Consider the following 18,661-nt stretch of genomic DNA (forward strand, 5'->3'; position numbering starts at 1 on the left):
ACAACTCAGACAGATGACCTATTTATCATGAGAATCTGTTGGCACCAGGCCTAGCCAAGCACTTATTAGGAACTACCACATTTGTAAACATCAAAATGCCCACTTCCCTTGCCTGAAATAAATGACTCTTTACACGTACCAAACAATGGGAAGATAATGCCCGATGTGATTCCACCACACGGTTTGAAAATGAAGCACATGAAATCACTGAGGGTTCCGACCCAGAAACAAAAAGTGATCAGGCTCAAAAGATGACTTTTCCTCTCAAAACAACTTTGTCCCTTTTCTGGGCCCAGGAGAAGCAAAAGTGTAATGTTAAATCAGTTTTATGGTCAGATCGTCCATATTTAGTAACCATTAATAGAATTTTCACTTCCATGTTATTTTCACTGCAGGAAATTTAAATCATAATTTAGGATATCAATTTTTAAATCAACAACAAAGTATTAGATCCTAAGGAATGATTCTGAGTTTAAGAGTAACTTGAACTTATTTGAATTTACTGTATACAGAATGTTACAAATTAGTTCAATGGCTGAGACTACAGCAATGAAAGAAAGGCTTAAATGGTGCATGACAATTCATCTAATGTGATTGGCTTACTGATATTTTTTCCTAATAAGCTTACCTTGATTCTTCTTAAAGGCCTCTATCTTATTTAATTCAAATACCATGCTGTTAACACACTCAGCATTCTGACTGTAATGTTTCATTCTGTTAAGTACCTCTGTAAGGCACTCCTAGATAGTTTCGCTTTTGCGTATTTGATCTTTCCTAAAAATGTTATAACGTCTCAGTTCAGGTAATATTTCAGAAAAGATTGGACACAGATTCATATTGTTCAGCAAAGGTTTGATAAGTTTTAGTACTTATTCTCTTTTCAATTTTTTTCTTATGACCTCGTCAAGCTGCATTCCACTTTCAGTAAGTTATCTGTATCCACTTTGATTTTCAACTCCATTCAGTTTCTCATTATCTAAGAAACATGCAGCTTCCTAATTGTTTCCCACAAAATGCACTGGTTCATTTATAACTGCCCATACAAGATTATAAATTTCTTTCATTTTATTTATATTAACTACCAACCAGCCCACCCCTCCTCCTTCCCCAACATTTGTTGTTTGAAAATTTAGTAATTATACTTGCCATTGTGAGTCCAAATTACTAATTTAAATTATGAAGAGGCTTATTAGCAATATAGTGTCTTATTTGCAATATACAAGCCATCTATGCAGTATTTCACAGATGTATACAGTAGTGATAGGTCCCTCAAGTGAACTTCAAATCTTCTGACCCAGAACCATACATGCTACCATTTGAGTGACATTTTCACTGCTTCACTGTAGATGCTTTCAGTGATTATGTGAGGATATTAACATTTTGAATTCCGTACTTTAAATCTTTTTAAAAGCCATTATAACCTTGGTAGGTCATTTAATTTATCAAGGAATCACAATATAGCATCTATTGAATAAATGTCAATTAATATTATCAGTTAATAGTTAAAATTCTTAAATTTAAGTTTGTTTCAGATAGCATTCTTAAACTATATAAATTTAAAAATAACATTTTATTTGAATTAGTCATGCATATACAAGATATATTGAGGACCATTTTGTGAGTTGTCTTGCCAACAACAGATAATTTGGTGTGAAATGTATGCATGTGATTTGCAAACATGGTGGCAATTTGCACTTTTAGGAACTGAGTTTCTACAGATTCCATGCTCTTTATACACTCAGATTTTTGGTCGGTATGTATTTTAAAAACACTGAAGGTTGAGGATTTATATTTGGATTTGTGTACTGGCAGACTGATCTATCCAGTTAATTCAATGTCTGCTGTCTAACATACCAGGTCAGTGTTGGTCGTCACATAATACTAAATTTACCTTATGCACATTAATTTTCAAGTTTCTTCTCTCCCACAAGGTCTGAGATGGTGGCAAGATCATGACTGTTACTCTCCTTCTCAAACTTCAGCAGTTCAGATATTCTTTTTAAAAAAAAGGCTTTTCTTCCTAATATCACAGCCTCACAAGAAAAAAAAATTGGCAATTCTTTAGCTACTTTGTGTATGAGCATCATAGAACTCATTTCCTATTCATTACTTGGATTCCACCAACTAAAATTAGAAATTCACCTTGCCTAAGTATGCAAAACACTCAGGTGAATACTCCCATCCAAGCTAGATAATTTAATTAACTATAAAATGCATAAATTTCTAAAATATTAATTTTGCTGCTGTGTGCCTTAAAAAAAACGATCTGCTGCAGTTTGGAAAGTGAGTTCACCGAGCCTGAACCATCTGTTCATTGTGGTTAAGAGCAGAGTTTACATGCCATCTAATACTAACAACCTCCAAGAAACAATCAGCCCTCACTGTGTTATTTCCATCAAAAGATCTCACAGATTCTTCACGCAGACCCAAACTGCATAGATCATGACGCTGTGAAATTCAGTTGTTTCACTGAAGGGTATAAAATGTTCATGATCGTTCAGGACGAAAACTGGCTCAACACACTTGAGTCAACCAACCCTCCATCAACACCAACCCTCTCAGCTCCCACCAGACACTGCATGGGGCAAAATCCTACCCACCCACAAATCTTTGGGATGAACAGAGGAACCGGAATACGTGGTCACTGGGAGAGTGTGCAAACTCTATGCAGACAGCAGAGTTCAGAATTTAACCTGGACAACTGGAGCTCTGTTGAGGCAGTAGTTCTGGTGGCTCTGCCTCTGGATCACAATAAATCCCATTTCAAAAGAAATAAAAGTAGAGGTAGACTTAGCGACCTATGGTAGCTCTATCATCAACACGTCAAGTCTGCTCTGTTCATTCAACCCTCTTCTCCTTTTCTTCTCAATCCACGTCATTCAACATTCACATGTATTCTGAAAATCTGTCACAGCTTAAGAGGCTGAATTTAGTTAGCTGTGACTAGTAGTTCCAAAGGGAATTACCAATGTTTCACTGCCCATAAGCACATGGGCCTGCTGCAAAAACATGAGGAGCTGAGGGAAAGTTGCTGCCACATACATCCCTTCACAATACCTCTGCAATGCAGTCATGTTGGTGTAAGGATGGGCAGCTTTTTCTTTTTCTTTACTTTAACGATTTTAATTCGTTCTTGGTGATTTAATGCTTAATTATTTACTTTAATCATTTTCATTGATTTAATTCCCATTTTTAAAAATTTGTAGTGGTTTTTTTATAGTAGCCAAAAGTTACGGAGTTACAAACTTACTCATCATCGAGGCCTTTGAAGCCTTGTTGGATGCCGGTTTGGGAGGAAGGGGTGGACAGATCTGAGGGCCCCCTGAATCCAGCTCAGAACGCTGGAGGGAAGTGGGGACAATTCAGGTCAATTCAGTCCAGTGATTCAAGCAGATTCATGATCATCAGAAATGAAAACCCTCATCATGTCAGTCTACCTTCTGATTTATGTACCCACTTCCCGACTCTCCTGGCTGGGGAAACAACCTTATGGTATCTACTCCATAAAGCTGCCTCAGAATTTTTAATTTGAGAAAGACATTCATTTCATTCTTCTAAATCGCAGACAGTGTTCCATCATTATCTTGAAACATTTCTAAATCTGAGCAAGTAATCTAGTGAGCCTCCAAGGCAAGATATATCCTTCTTTCAATAATAATGCCTGAACTCTCCACGTTGCTCTTGGTGTGGTCTCAACACCCAGTACAAAGGACATCGGACAACCTTTGGCAGGATATTCCAAGATATTTTGAAACAATTAAAATACTACAAATTTTTGAAAGTAACAATTTTTTTTAAAAAATTTATGTTAAAACACCAAGGAAATAATTTAAAAATTGAAGTAAACAAAATATATTCTGATGGGCTTTGGAATTAACATTGAAAATTAACTTTGTTATTCGCTTTGGAGATGCTGCCTGACCTGCTGCTGAATGATATTTGCATCTACTGTTTTTAATTTCAGATGTGCAGCATCTGCAGCTTTTTGAATTTCATCGGCTGTAGAAAGGCTTTCTTCTGGTATTTCACCTCCTTCACAATGTCAACATTCTATTTGAAGAAGGATCCAGTGTTTTCCTGGCATATAGGTTGAACAAACTCTTCTCAGGCTTCAAGCCAGGTACAATTATAGATTATAACCGGCATTTCGATGACAAAATCTGTCACCTTCTTCAAAGATGACTATTTCCTCTAACAAAAATACCCAAGTTTCTGATGTGACACATTTCTTGGAATGAAAATAAGGAACAGCCTTACAGAAAGGCCTTTGTAATTTCCCTTTTCTTATTTATTTTCTCTTGCTTCTCAGAAGAGATATTTAAATTTAAGAAACTATAACTTCTGGATAGCTGCTGATTTCAACTATCTTGTCACCTGGTTGTTGTATGATAAACCTGAACAGCCTTGTCAGATACATAATGTAGTCATGTCCACTTGCAAAAACTCTTCGATAGCAACACTTTTTTTTATTCACTCCCTAATCTGGGTTTCTGCATTCAATTGATGCATTCCTATTATGTCCTGAGTGAGATCAATAAACTCAGTACAGTCCAGAGAGAATCAAAGACCTGGGGTTGAGATCTTATAGTGAAATTCTCTGTTATTTGCCTCTGCTTTTTTGGTAAATTCTGAATAGCTAACACAATATAAATTCTTGTGCATATTCTCAGAAAGCTAAAAACAGGAATTCACTGAAGCATTTTAATGATTTGAAACAAATTATTTTAAGCACTATGATGAACGCAGGTGATAGTTTAAATTATGTATTTAAATTTACATTTCCCTCTAATTTACATAGAATAGGTTCTTCAGCCCACAGTGTTGTGCCGACCTTTTAGCCTGCCCAAAGGTCACACTTCTGCACGCTGTCTAGAGCTTCCACATCTTCCAATACTCCAAATGTGGTCTAAGCAGAGTTTCATGGAGCTGCAACATTACCTTGCCAGTACACCATCACCTTCTTAACTACCCTATCAACTTGATTGATAACATTGAGGGATCCGTGGATGTGGAGTCCAAAATCCCTTTGTTCCTCCACACAGCAAAGAATCCTACCATTAATCCTGTACTCTGTCTTCAGGTGCTGCCTTCCTGTGACAATATCCTGAGGTATTCATTATGGACTGTGCTTTTAAAAAGAGAGAGAGGGCGTGCAGCTGTACAGGTCAAACAGCTTGTTACTGAGAGAGAGAAGAGCGAAGACTGCTCACAGTTTGTTTTGGATTTCTGTAAGGATACTGCCAGCTTCTGATTTCTTACAGAGAGAGAAGGGAGGAGCTACTTGATGGACAGCTGGTGTTCAGCACAACAGTATTTAAACCAGTGTAATTGCTTGTTTCACAGGACACGCAGACGCACCAAGGTGTGGTGAAGTTACCACTATCCTTTTCAGGTGCCCACGAGTGTGGGACTGAGGATCAATTGAGAGGAATTGATCTGTGATTATTAGTGCGTGAAAGAGTGACTCTGTGGAGTCTACTAGTGCATCTAACCCTTGCCTGGGTTGGTAGATTATCACTTGAAGACGGCGCTCTTAAGTTGGTCAAGTTTGGCTAACTTGGAAGTTTTGGAGAGCAACGGGAAGAATCAACGACATCGGCTCACGTGGACAACAAAACATCTCTCTCTCTCTCTCTCTCTCACTCTCTCTTGCCCCCCCCTCAATTCTACACAACTCAATAACTCAATAACACGAACTGAACTGACTTTCGGTTACCTACCATCGTAAGACTGTATCAATTACAAATCAAATTGGGTTTTATATTTCCACCCCTATACATGCATGATCTCTGCTAACCTGTTTGATTTATCTGGTTTTATGTTACTTTATTACCTAGTCACTAATAAAATAGCATTAGAAAACAACAAAACCAGACTCCAGGTGTGTTCCATTTCTGCTGGCTCTTTAAACCCATTACGGGGTACATCACACTTCCACAGAGCATCTCTTTACGCTTTCCTGAATTCCGTTACGAGGTATGTAATGAGGTACTAAACGAGGTACATAATGAATTTCATTACGGGGTACGTAACACTTCCAGAGAGCATCTCTTTACGCTTTCCTGAATTCCATTACGAGATACGTAACGAGGTACATAACAAACTCCATTACGAGGTATGTAACACTTCCAGAGAGCATCCCTTTACGTTTTCCTGAATTCCGTTATGAGGTACATAACGAGGTACATAACAAATTCCATTATGGGGTACGTAACACTTCTAGAAAGCATCCCTTTACGTTTTCCTGAATCGAACTCCATCTAGCACTTCTCAGCCCAGGTCTGTATCCTATCAATGTCCCCTTGTCACCTACGATAATCTCTTACACTATCCACAACACTACCAGCCTTCATTCCATCTGCAGACCTACTAACCCACTCTTCTACTTCCTCGTCCAAGTCATTTTTATAAATCACAAACAGCAGATAGATCCTTGCGTAACACCACTGGATGCCAATCTCCAGGCAGAATATGGACCATCTACTGTTATCATATACACCACATCCACTGCCCTAACTTCATCAGATTATCGTCTGCGTATTTTTTCCAGTGGAGACAAAAAGTACCAACTTATCAACTACCTATGGAGATCAAAGTAAGAACACTGACGCTGAGTTTCACTGTGTAATTGGCAAGGATCCCAGCGTACCGAGGCATTATTAACAATGCTTAATTGAACACAGGAAGACAGAAACAAAACATTGGATATTCCTTCAATGAGCTGTGGAGTAAGTGGTTTACTATTGTTACCACTTCCTTAATGATAACTTTAAAACCTTTTATTCCACGATAGCAATACTTGTCAGAACATCTCAAGCAGTGAAGAACATACCAATATTTTTTCTTCTGATTTACATTTCACTGTTGATTTCACTTTCTTCATAAACTCTACTTTCTTTGGCTGTAGAATCTTGGTTATATGTTCTGTAAACAAACAAAATTCCATGAAGTGCCGCTGGAAGAGATGAAATTTCCCAATTTACAACCGAGATAATGGACTTCCTCATTTAGAAACAGGCTGTCTATTATTGCAGACATACCGTACATAAATGGTTAAATATTGTTATTAAAGTTGCAGGATAAAGCAGAGGCGAAGGTGAAGTGCTTTTTCAACCGATGTGCAATAGGGACTGATTCCACTTTGATGGTGGAAGATCAGAAGCACCGATGTACAGGAAGTCACGAATATAGCGTAGTAGTTGGGTGCATGGTATGGTTTGAGAATTGTTTATCAGACTGGGGTGGATAGATTCTAGTTCAAGATGAGGAAACTTTTGAAATAAATGGACATATTTACCCTTTCAGAGTTACCACGACTCATCTAGAGGAGACAACCCAACATTTTCATTCTTTGAATAGCTATATTGGATTTTTTCCAAAGGACAATAAATATAATTGTTTCAGCAGGATAAGGTAGAAAAGATGAGGAAAGTTGCCACCTCAATGCCACTCTGGCAGCAAACGTGGCTGGCTGCGTTCAGATTTAAATTTATTTATCACATGTATATCGAAGCATACAGTGAAATGTGTTGTTTGCATTAACAGCCAATACACTCAAAGGTGCAAGTGGCACCACATACTCGGTCACCAACAAGCATGTCTGCAATGTTCGGCAAAACCTTGTTAACGTGCATCAAGCTTTCTGTGCCAACAATATTTTCAGGCAGAGTCCCACTACTGCCTGCTGGGTTATTTTATTCTTGGCTTGTGCTGCCAAATCTGGTCCACATACTTCTGTAAAGAAACCACTTCCTGCTGCCATAAGTGCTTTGCACTGAATTTACCAGCATAATATTTAATGAAAAAACATTGATGGAGTTGATAGAGAGGAGTGAGGAGTTGATAGAGAGGAGTTGCAGGCAGGTGGTCACGCCGGGGCCACGGGAGGCAGACAAGTGGGTCACGGTTAGGAGGGGGAAGGGGAAAGGTCAGGTAATAGGGAGTACCCCGGTGGCTGTGCCCCTTGACAATAGGTACTCCTGCTTGAGTACTGTTGGGGGGGACAGCTTACCCGGGGGAAGCGACAGTGGCCGTGCCTCCGGCACAGAGTCTGGCCCTGTAGCTCAGAAGGGTAGGGCAAGGAAGAGGAGGGCAGTTGTGATAGGGGACTCGATAGTAAGGGGGTCAGATAGGCGATTCTGTGGACGCAGTCCAGAGACCCGGATGGTAGTCTGCCTCCCTGGTGCCAGGGTCTGAGATATTTCTGATCGTGTCCAAGATATCCTGAAGTGGGAGGGTGAGGAGCCAGAGGTCGTGGTACATATAGGTACCAATGACATAGGTAGGAAAAGGGATGAGGTCCTGAAAGGAGAATATAGGGAGCTAGGAAGGGAGTTGAGAAAAAGGACCGCAAAGGTAGTAATCTCGGGATTACTGCCTGTGTCACGCGACAGTGAGAGTAGGAATGCGATGAGGTGGAGGATAAATGCGTGGCTGAGGGATTGGGGCAGGGGGCAGGGATTCAAGTTTTTGGATCATTGGGACCTCTTTTGGCGCAGGTGTGACCTGTACAAAAAGGACGGGCTGCACTTGAATCCCAGGGGGACCAATATCCTGGCAGGGAGATTAGCGAGGGCTACTGAGGTGACTTTAAACTAGAATGGTTGGGGGGTGGGAATCAAATTAAAGAGGCTAGGCGTGAGGTGGTTAGTTCACAACAGGGGGTTGGGAACCAGTGCAGAGAGACAGGGGAGTGTAAAGTGAGGGTAGAAGCAAAAAGTACTAAGGAGAAGAGTAAAAGTGGCAGGCCGACAAATCCAGGGCAAGCATTAAAAAGGGCCACTTTTCAACATAATTGTATAAGGGCTAAGAGAGTTGTAAAAGAGCGCCTGAAGGCTTTGTGTGTCAATGCAAGGAGCATTCGTAATAAGGTGGATGAATTGAAAGTGCAGATTGTTATTAATGATTATGATATAGTTGGGATCACAGAGACATGGCTCCAGGGTGACCAGGGATGGGAGCTCAACGTTCAGGGATGTTCAATATTCAGGAGGGATAGACATGAAGGGAGGGGAGGTGGGGTGGCGTTGCTGGTTAAAGAAGAGACTAACGCAATAGAAAGGAAGGACATAAGCCGGGAAGATGTGGAATCGATATGGGTAGAGCTGCGTAACACTAAGGGGCAGAAGACGCTGGTGGGAGTTGTGTACAGGCCACCTAACAGTAGTAGTGAGGTCGGAGATGGTATTAAACAGGAAATTAGAAATGTGTGCAATAAAGGAACAGCAGTTATAATGGGTGACTTCAATCTACATGTAGATTGGGTGAACCAAATTGGTAAGGGTGCTGAGGAAGAGGATTTCTTGGAATGTATGCAGGATGGTTTTTTGAACCAACATGTCGAGGAACCAACTAGAGAGCAGGCTATTCTGGACTGGGTTTTGAGCAATGAGGAAGGGTTAATTAGCAATCTTGTCGTGAGAGGCCCTTTGGGTAAGAGTGACCATAATATGGTGGAATTCTTCATTAAGATGGAGAGTGGCATAGTTAATTCAGAAACAAAGGTTCTGAACTTAAAGAGGGGTAACTTTGAAGGTATGAGACGTGAATTAGCTAAGATAGACTGGCAAATGACACTTAAAGGATTGACGGTGGATATGCAATGGCAAGCATTTAAAGGTTGCATGGATGAACTACAACAATTGTTCATCCCAGTTTGGCAAAAGAATAAATCAAGGAAGGTAGTGCACCCGTGGCTGACAAGAGAAATTAGGGATAGTATCAATTCCAAAGAAGCAGCATACAAATTAGCCAGAGAAAGTGGCTCACCTGAGGACTGGGAGAAATTCAGAGTTCAGCAGAGGAGGACGAAGGGCTTAATTAGGAAGGGGAAAAAAGATTATGAAAGAAAACTGGCAGGGAACATAAACATTGACTGTAAGAGCTTTTATAGGTATGTAAAAAGGAAAAGACTGGTAAAGACAAATGTAGGTCCCCTACAGACAGAAACAGGTGAATTGATTATGGGGAGCAAGGACATGGCAGACCAATTGAATAATTACTTTGGTTCTGTCTTCACTAAGGAGGACATAAATAATCTTCCAGAAATAGTAGAGGACAGAGGGTCCAGTGAGATGGAGGAACTGAGCGAAATACTTGTTAGTAGGGAAGTGGTGTTAGGTAAATTGAAGGGATTGAAGGCAGATAAATCCCCAGGGCCAGATGGTCTGCATCCTAGAGTGCTTAAGGAAGTAGCCCAAGAAATAGTGGATGCATTAGTGATAATTTTTCAAAACTCGTTAGATTCTGGACTAGTTCCTGAGGATTGGAGGGTGGCTAATGTAACCCCACTTTTTAAAAAAGGAGGGAGAGAGAAACCGGGGAATTATAGACCGGTTAGCCTAACGTCGGTGGTGGGGAAACTGCTGGAGTCAGTTATCAAAGATGTGATAACAGCACATTTGGAAAGTGGTGAAATCATCGGACAAAGTCAACATGGATTTGTGAAGGGAAAATCATGTCTGACGAATCTCATAGAATTTTTTGAGGATGTAACTAGTAGAGTGGATAGGGGAGAACCAGTGGATGTGGTATATTTGGATTTTCAAAAGGCTTTTGACAAGGTCCCACACAGGAGATTAGTATGCAAACTTAAAGCACATGGTATTGGGGGTAAGGTATTGATGTGGATGGAGAGTTGGTTAGCAGACAGGAAGCAAAGAGTGGGAACAAACGGGACCTTTTCAGAATGGCAGGCGGTGACTAGTGGGGTACTGCAAGGCTCAGTGCTGGGACCCCAGTTGTTTACAATATATATTAATGACTTGGATGAGGGAATTAAATGCAGCATCTCCAAGTTTGCGGATGACACGAAGCTGGGTGGCAGTGTTAGCTGTGAGGAGGATGCTAAGAGGATGGAGAGTGACTTGGATAGGTTGGGTGAGTGGGCAAATTCATGGCAGATGCAATTTAATGTGGATAAATGTGAAGTTATCCACTTTGGTAGCAAAAATAGGAAAACAGATTATTATCTGAATGGTGGCCAATTAGGAAAAGGGGAGGTGCAACGAGACCTGGGTGTCATTATACACCAGTCATTGAAAGTGGGCATGCAGGTACAGCAGGCGGTGAAAAAGGCGAATGGTATGCTGGCATTTATAGCGAGGGGATTTGAGTACAGGAGCAGGGAGGTACTACTGCAGTTGTACAAGGCCTTGGTGAGACCACACCTGGAGTATTGTGTGCAGTTTTGGTCCCCTAATCTGAGGAAAGACATCCTTGCCATAGAGGGAGTACAAAGAAGGTTCACCAGGTTGATTCCTGGGATGGCAGGACTTTCATATGAAGAAAGACTGGATGAACTGGGCTTGTACTCGTTGGAATTTAAAAGATTGAGGGGGGATCTGATTGAAATGTATAAAATCCTAAAGGGATTGGACAGGCTAGATGCAGGAAGATTGTTCCCGATGTTGGGGAAGTCCAGAACAAGGGGTCACAGTTTGAGGATAAAGGGGAAGCCTTTTAGGACCGAGATTAGGAAAAACTTCTTCACACAGAGAGTGGTGAATCTGTGGAAATCTGTGCCACAGGAAGCAGTTGAGGCCAGTACATTGGCTATATTTAAGAGGGAGTTAGATATGGCCCTTGTGGCTACGGGGGTCAGGGGGTATGGAGGGAAGGCTGGGGCGGGGTTCTGAGTTGGATGATCAGCCATGATCATAATAAATGGCGGTGCAGGCTCGAAGGGCCGAATGGCCTACTCCTGCACCTATTTTCTATGTTTCTATGTTTCTATACAGCAATTAATGTACTTATGTCAATTTATGACACGCTCAATTGAACAATATGTGACACATTCATTCTGGGCAACAGAGAAATAGCAGAAGCTATGGACAACTACAGTCAATATCACAGCAAAGCTTCCGTTTCTTTATTGATTTCGGACTGGCTTAAGGGAAGTTCTCTAAATATAGCCAAGGACACTCATTGTGCTGTTTTAGAGGCTTCGATAGAGGAAGCATAGAAGCAGAAGTAGCCCTCACGTGACAAATATACCTCGATGTACTGCAGGTACTCTAACAATATTTAAAAAGTATCCAAATAAGCACTTGAATCGCTTATGTAAATGCACCTTTGGACCAACTGCTGGTATGTGGGATTAGTTTTGATTGATCAATATTCAGCATGGATTCAAAATGCAAATTAAATTTATTATCAAAGTACTGTATACTCCCTTTAGATTCTTTGGCTTGCAGGCCTTTGCGGGTAAAAAATAAATAAATTATATACAGATAAATGAGCGGACAAAGACTGACATACAACCCCACGTGCAAAAGAAGGTGAACTGTGCAAATTAAAAATTACGCTGAGGACACGAGTTGAAAAGAGTCTGTAGTGAAAGTGAATGTGTAGTAGGACCAGTTCACAGTAGTGATGAATTCAGTTATTCGCACCATCTCAAGAGCACGATGGTTGTGGACTAATAACTTTACCTGATCTTGGTCGTGTGGGGCATAAGCCTTCTGGAACTCCTGCCTGATGGTAGCAGCATGGCCTAGATGATGCGGGGTGGGGGGGGGTCTTTGATGACAGATGCTGCTTTCTGTGGCTGCACTCCGTGTAAATGTACTCAATGGTGGGGAGGGCTTTGCCTGTGATGGACTGGACTGCATCCAGCACTTTCTCTAGCCTTTTCCTTTCCTGGCCATTGGTGTTTCCATAAAAGGTCGTAATGCAACCATACAACTCTCCACTGTAGAAGTCTGTCAACATTTTCGATGACATGCTGAATGAACGCAAACTTCTAAGGAAGTTAAGGCGCTTCTGTGGATTTTGTGAGCCAAAGAGCTTACTTCTGTGCTACGTTACTCTAGTTTCACCCAAGATGAGCATGAACCTGTACTTTCAACTGCAACAACTTCATTAAATACGTCTGTTCAAATCCTGAAAAGCTATTGAAAGTTATTTGAAATATTAACTAGCAATTTATAATGTATGTTTAATATATATCTTTGCACAAGGCTTGTTAATTATTTTTAAATGCTTTAGTATGACAGGGTAAGAACTGAAGAATATCAGTCCTTGAAGATGCTATAATTTTTCATTGGCATTAATGGGGTATGCTTCCCTTTTCATTCTCTGTTGAAACATCATCTACTCATCTCAGTGTGCTTGTGCAAAAGTACCTTATTTTGATTATGCTGCTCTTTGCTGAAATGACAAATTGCATAGTTCTGCTCCATCATTCCCTGGCAATTTGCCATTATGAAACACATAATTCCATTTATTTATGTTGTTGTATTGAATATTCGCTGGCTGGTGGTGTAGTGGCATCTGCACTGGATTTTGGGGCAGGTGGTCCCGGGTTCGAATCCGGCCATACATATATACATACATGTATGTATACATATATACATGCATACACAATATAGACAGTATAATGCCCAAATAGCCCAATGGAAACCACAAGCCTGCATCAAGAAATATGGCAAGAGGAAATTAGAAGGCAATCCTGATGTATGTTAACTTCTGCCAAAGTAGACCGCTGTAATCGTCAGAACTGCTGTTGGAAAACTAGATCTCCAAGGAGCTCAGTCAGGAAAGAAAGTTTAAAATACTGTAATCGATAGGGACTGCAGAGTGATTGAAACTGAGCGACTTACCACCAATGACATGTATGTAACATTGATGGAAGTTCAAAGCTCTCTTAAACTAATTCTGCTCTTGTATTCTTCGGTCAAAGCTACATTAGTTATAATGCAACAAATCACAGAACTCAAACACAACATTATTTCTTATCCTTACTCTCCTTCACTTTCATACAACCAAAGGGCCAAATTTTGCATTACTTTATCCTCATAGTCACAAGCTTGCATGATTACACCAGTGGCCAATGATGTTTGACAGTGATCTGTTCTGGGATCTGCCCTATGACTTTTTTACAAATGACTTGGATGAGAGAATGGAAGGGTGGGTTAGTAAGTGTACAGATGGTATGAAAGTTGGTGGTGCTGTGGATAGTGTGGCAGGTTACAACGGGACATTGACAGATGCAGAACTGTGCCGAGAAGTTGCAGATAGAGTTCAATCCAGAAAAATGTGAAGTGATTCACTTTGGTTCCCTAAGGTTGCTAAAGCCGGAGGAGGTAGTGGTGAGAAGTTCCCACTACCTGTTAAACGTTCTCAATGGCGTATGTCTCAATAGCCTCTGACAACTAAGTCCAGCTCCTGGCCTTCATATTGGCTTAGCTACTAAGCCCGGCAGAACTGTGTCTGCTGAAAGAACGGGCCAAGGCAGGTTGCTGGCACCTTAATATCATTCACTTCGGGAAGATGGGGCTCATCAGCCATAGTTGGCAGCTCATCTAGGAGATCTCAAACCAACACTACCTTGCGGATATACCCACTTATGGAGGAGGCTTCGGGATAAACCCCGAGGAAAAATCCAGTGCTGGAGTCCCTAAGGCAACCCAACATTGAGTTCAATGTTGACAGGCAACTCCTGCAACGCTGCTGGTGCCAAACCGTATTGGTCTCTGCTGTTCCTTTGGGTTCATCAGCTGCGTGGAGAGGGGGTGCTTGCTATGTGGGCAACAGGTTGCTCTCCATATCGTACTGCCCAGGCTTGTGTATCTAGACAGCTAGGACGCAATCTCCATGGGTGATGCCGACCAACAAAGGGCCTCCAATTGATTCACTTGGGAAGGTTGAATACAGGATTTGGAAGGCAGAAGACAGGGTTAATAGCAAGATTCTTAAAAGTGCGGAGGAACAGAGATCTTGGAGTTCAAAGTTGCAATGGAAGTTAATAAGGAATTTAAGGTGGTGTGTGGTGTGTTTACCTTCATTCGTTGGGGTATTGAGTTCGAGAGCCACAAGGCAATGTGCAGCTCCATAAAACTCTGGGTAGACCACATTGTGTTTTGCTCAGTTCTGGTCATTATAGGAAGGATATGAAAGCCTTAGAGAGGGTGCAGGAGAGATGTACCAGGATGATGCCTGGATTAGAGAGCATGTCTTACGAGCAAACGTTGAGTGAGCTGAGGCTTTTCTCTTTGGAGAGAAGAAGGGTGAGAGGTGACTAATACAGGTATATACAAAATGATCATTGGTGGAAGTAAAGGCTGTCATAAAACAGTACAGGCACTTTGACCCATGATGACGTGCCAACATTTAACCTACAGCAAGATTAAACTAACTCTTTCCTCTTACACAGCTCTCAATTTTTATTTTATCCTGTGCCTTGTTAAGAGTCTCTAAGATAACCCTATGTACCTGTGTCTACCACCATCCATGGCAGTACGTTCCTTCCACCTCCTATATAGAGACATATATAGATCAAGTGGACACTCAGAGACATTTTCCCAGGGCAGAAATGGGGTGTAATTCATCCTCATGTAATTCATAACTATCTCTCATCTCAGCTCTTTCCTCAGCCTCCTGTACTCTCGTCCGTGAAAATATGTGGAAGCTCCTTTGACAGCAGAGGAAACTATCCTGCAAAGAGAATCTTGAAAACTACATGGTAGGCACTGGTTCAATAAAGATGAACCCAGATGAAGAGGTGGTGTGGATATGTAGCAACCCACCAGAACGAGTGGGTAAGACCCTGGGTAGCACAACAGGACAAGAGCCAGCTTACAGCAGCAATGAACTTCAAGGGCCCAGGAAACTAAGGGAGGCTGATTTTTCAAGTAGCACCTGAAGCACTATGCTACTCTTTAGTCAGTTCATTTAGAACATTGGGAAGCATGGGGAAGTCAAATCCAACTTGACATTTCTTTTTGCTAAGATTAGAGATGATTTGATCCAACATGGACTGGATAATTAGCTCCATTAACAACAGTGACCTCATCATTCTACAACCTCCACTGACTCTCTTAAGACTTTATAGCATAGACTCCTGTCACAAAAGCTCAGCTTGCTACTACATCAATTTGTGTTGTGGCACACAAAGATGCATATCATCCTGGTTTTGAAGGCAATGTTGACAGTGGTTAGCACAGCAGACCCACCAGAAGGCTGGTTCCATGAAAGAACCATACCCATGATGACTCTATACCTGCTCATCACTGATATGTCACTCGTATCCACGCAAATGTTACAAAGCCAGTCAGGCCAGGATGCTTGAGTTCCCAGTGATATCCTGTACCCGGCCTTCTTGGCCCAGAACTGCAACGGATCATCCTCCACAGCGATCCAGCATTTTTAAAAGGAGGTCAAGAATTTTCCAACTCAAGCTGCAAACCCTGGCAAAAGCACCTTAAAAATACGGAAAGTAGGCTCTGGGGCCTAGCTCCAGGTCTTTCTTTATTGGTCGATACTATTATTGGATGGAAAATCCGACTCCTTCACTTGTTGTTCTGCTGCTGGAGGTATACGTGTGGCTTCAATGATGATAGAAGTTGTTGAGCATACTACAGACAAGTACATTCCTCTGGGACAGCCCTGGCAGAAGTGTTGCCCCAGCAGAGTTCTTCCATTCTCTGGCTTTTGAGTCATGATAGGGTAGTGACAGTGGCGTTTCGTCTTCATGGATTGGGGTACAGAATGTAAATGTTAGGACGTTAAGTGCAACTTTACAAAGCACTGACTAGGTTTGCACACCACAGGGAAGTGTGGTTGTGCTGAAAAGAGAGAGGAGGAGAGTTACCCATTTGTTGCCTGGATCAGATTTGTGGGGTGAGATTGGACAGGCTAGCTTTGCTTTTCCAGGGGTGAAAGAGGGTGAGGAATGACCAGATAACGGAACATAAAATTATAAGAGTCACAGAAAGGTCGATTTTTTTTTTTAGCCTTCCTGGGGGTTTCAAAACAAGAGTACACAAGCTTCCAGCGTGAGTGAGGAAGAATCTTAACAGGGACTTGAGAGGCAAGTTTTCCTTTGCACAGATTAGTTGATATCTGGAACTTCCATGCTGGTAAAAGGTAAAAAGTAGGTTCAAGAGACATTTAGGCAGACAATTAAACATGCAAACTATGGAAGAAAACAGGTCTAGTGCGGGTAAACAGGGTTAGTGTTAAATGGGTTAGACAAAAAGGTGGCCCATTTCTATGCTGTACAACTGCGGTTCTATGATAGACGAGAACTTCTCTTGCCGCGCAATAGGTAGATAAGAATCTGATGGCCCGTTCGGAATAACATGGCAAAAAAAAAGCTTTGCGGAGGACAAGACAGTCACGACAACCAGGGTCATGATAACTTTAGCTGAAAATACGCACGTGTCACCAGCCTGTCCATTTGGACTTGGTTAGTTGCCATAAAGAAAACAGGCACTATGTAACTGAATCTCCAACCCAAGATTCGGCATAGTCATCATTCGAAAAAAGTGGTAATATAAGCTCTGTAGATGTGTTGATAAATTTTGAACTAAGTTTGATGTTGAAATATTTTATTTAAAGTTGCACAAAGAATATGCAAGGCTTAAATCAGGCCATTCAGCCCCTTGTGCCTGCTGTACCAATCAGCAAAATCACAATTGATCTTTTACCTTCCTGCATTTAATCTTAATATATCAAAGCATTTTAATATTTAAAAGACTATTGACCCATTTTCTGTCTCAGATATATTCAGGCGCTCTTGAGAAGTAAATTTCAAAGACTCCCCACACTCTGGGTTACATCTTTTCTTGTAAGCTCTGTCCTGATTAACACAACTCTTATTTTAGAGCTATAACTATAGGTTTTAGACACCATATCCAGGGTTCATTCTCCACATTTACATGTATCCTGTTGTTTATTATGAAAATAGTTTATTTCAATAAAACACTGAACGTTGCACTCAATTTGGGTGTACAAACCTAACGTGCTTAACATTTTTTAATGACAAACTGAATGATAGCTAAATGAGTAGATTTCTTTTAAAAAAAAGTTGTTTTCAGTTAAAATTATATGTAAAGCATGAAATGTGTACAATATATCCCAAAAAACAATGTTCAGGGTCTAAACATCACTCACGTAGCAATGGGAGCAGGTAATCAATCTTAAATCAAATTTAAAATAGCACAAAGTCGTCTTCAAGTTAAATATATCTTTATGATGCTGTAAAAAGGTAGAAGTTTAAAACTGCTGATTCATCAAGTGAACTTACTAAAGTATATATATTAAGCTTAAAACAAAGTTTTCACACTTTTAGCTAGCAAAATATTCATGAATATTCTCAATTTAAAATAAAACCAAAGAAATGCTCATATATCTGTTTTTCAATTTTGATTTACTTTGCTCAGAGATCTAGCAGGTGTTGTTTTTTCATGTTGCAGGCTGAATCGTATGTCAGTTGCTCATATCCTTCGTGTTTGCATTGTTAAAAAACCCTAAAACTCAAAAATTCAACAGAAATTTGAAGATGGTAGAGATAAAACTCTTCTTTTAGAATTAACTAAAGCCAAAATCATTACCTTGTAACTCTTCTGAAATATCTTGACTGGAGATAGCCATTTTCTAGTGACAACTTCAGTGGAGTAACTGAGAATGACAAATATCAATTAGAAGCTGCTCCACATCCTGCATCAGTAACCACACACCCCAAGAGGAAATTGTGCTTTTTGAAAATATATTAAATCACCCAGAAATATTGGTGTGTTTCAACATTAATACTTAGCTGAACTATCGTCATTCTATTTAATCAATTGTTACAAAAATCAGCTATGTTAGGTTTTATTCCTATTGTTACTTCAGCTGTAAAAACTCACGTTGTTTCATTTGTTTGCTGGAGGTGCTCCAT

The 18,661-nt window shown here is 40.7% G+C and overlaps 1 protein-coding gene across 1 annotated transcript in view; it reads right to left on the bottom strand.

Moving 5' to 3' along the window:
* Positions 1–18,404, bottom strand: part of carmil2 (capping protein regulator and myosin 1 linker 2) — a 170,075-nt gene extending 151,671 nt beyond the window's left edge. The window contains exons 1-2 of the mRNA XM_072279510.1: positions 18,336–18,404; positions 6,833–6,924 (exon numbers count right to left, since the gene is read on the bottom strand). Of these exons, the coding sequence (XP_072135611.1) occupies positions 6,833–6,924; positions 18,336–18,375 (132 nt within the window). The 5' untranslated portion in view covers positions 18,376–18,404. The remainder of the gene's footprint in view (positions 1–6,832; positions 6,925–18,335) is intronic.
* Between the last annotated feature and the right edge of the window lie 257 nt (positions 18,405–18,661).

The sequence above is a fragment of the Mobula birostris genome, chromosome 15 (genome assembly GCF_030028105.1).
Source record: "Mobula birostris isolate sMobBir1 chromosome 15, sMobBir1.hap1, whole genome shotgun sequence".
In the NCBI taxonomy this organism is placed as follows: domain Eukaryota; kingdom Metazoa; phylum Chordata; class Chondrichthyes; order Myliobatiformes; family Myliobatidae; genus Mobula; species Mobula birostris.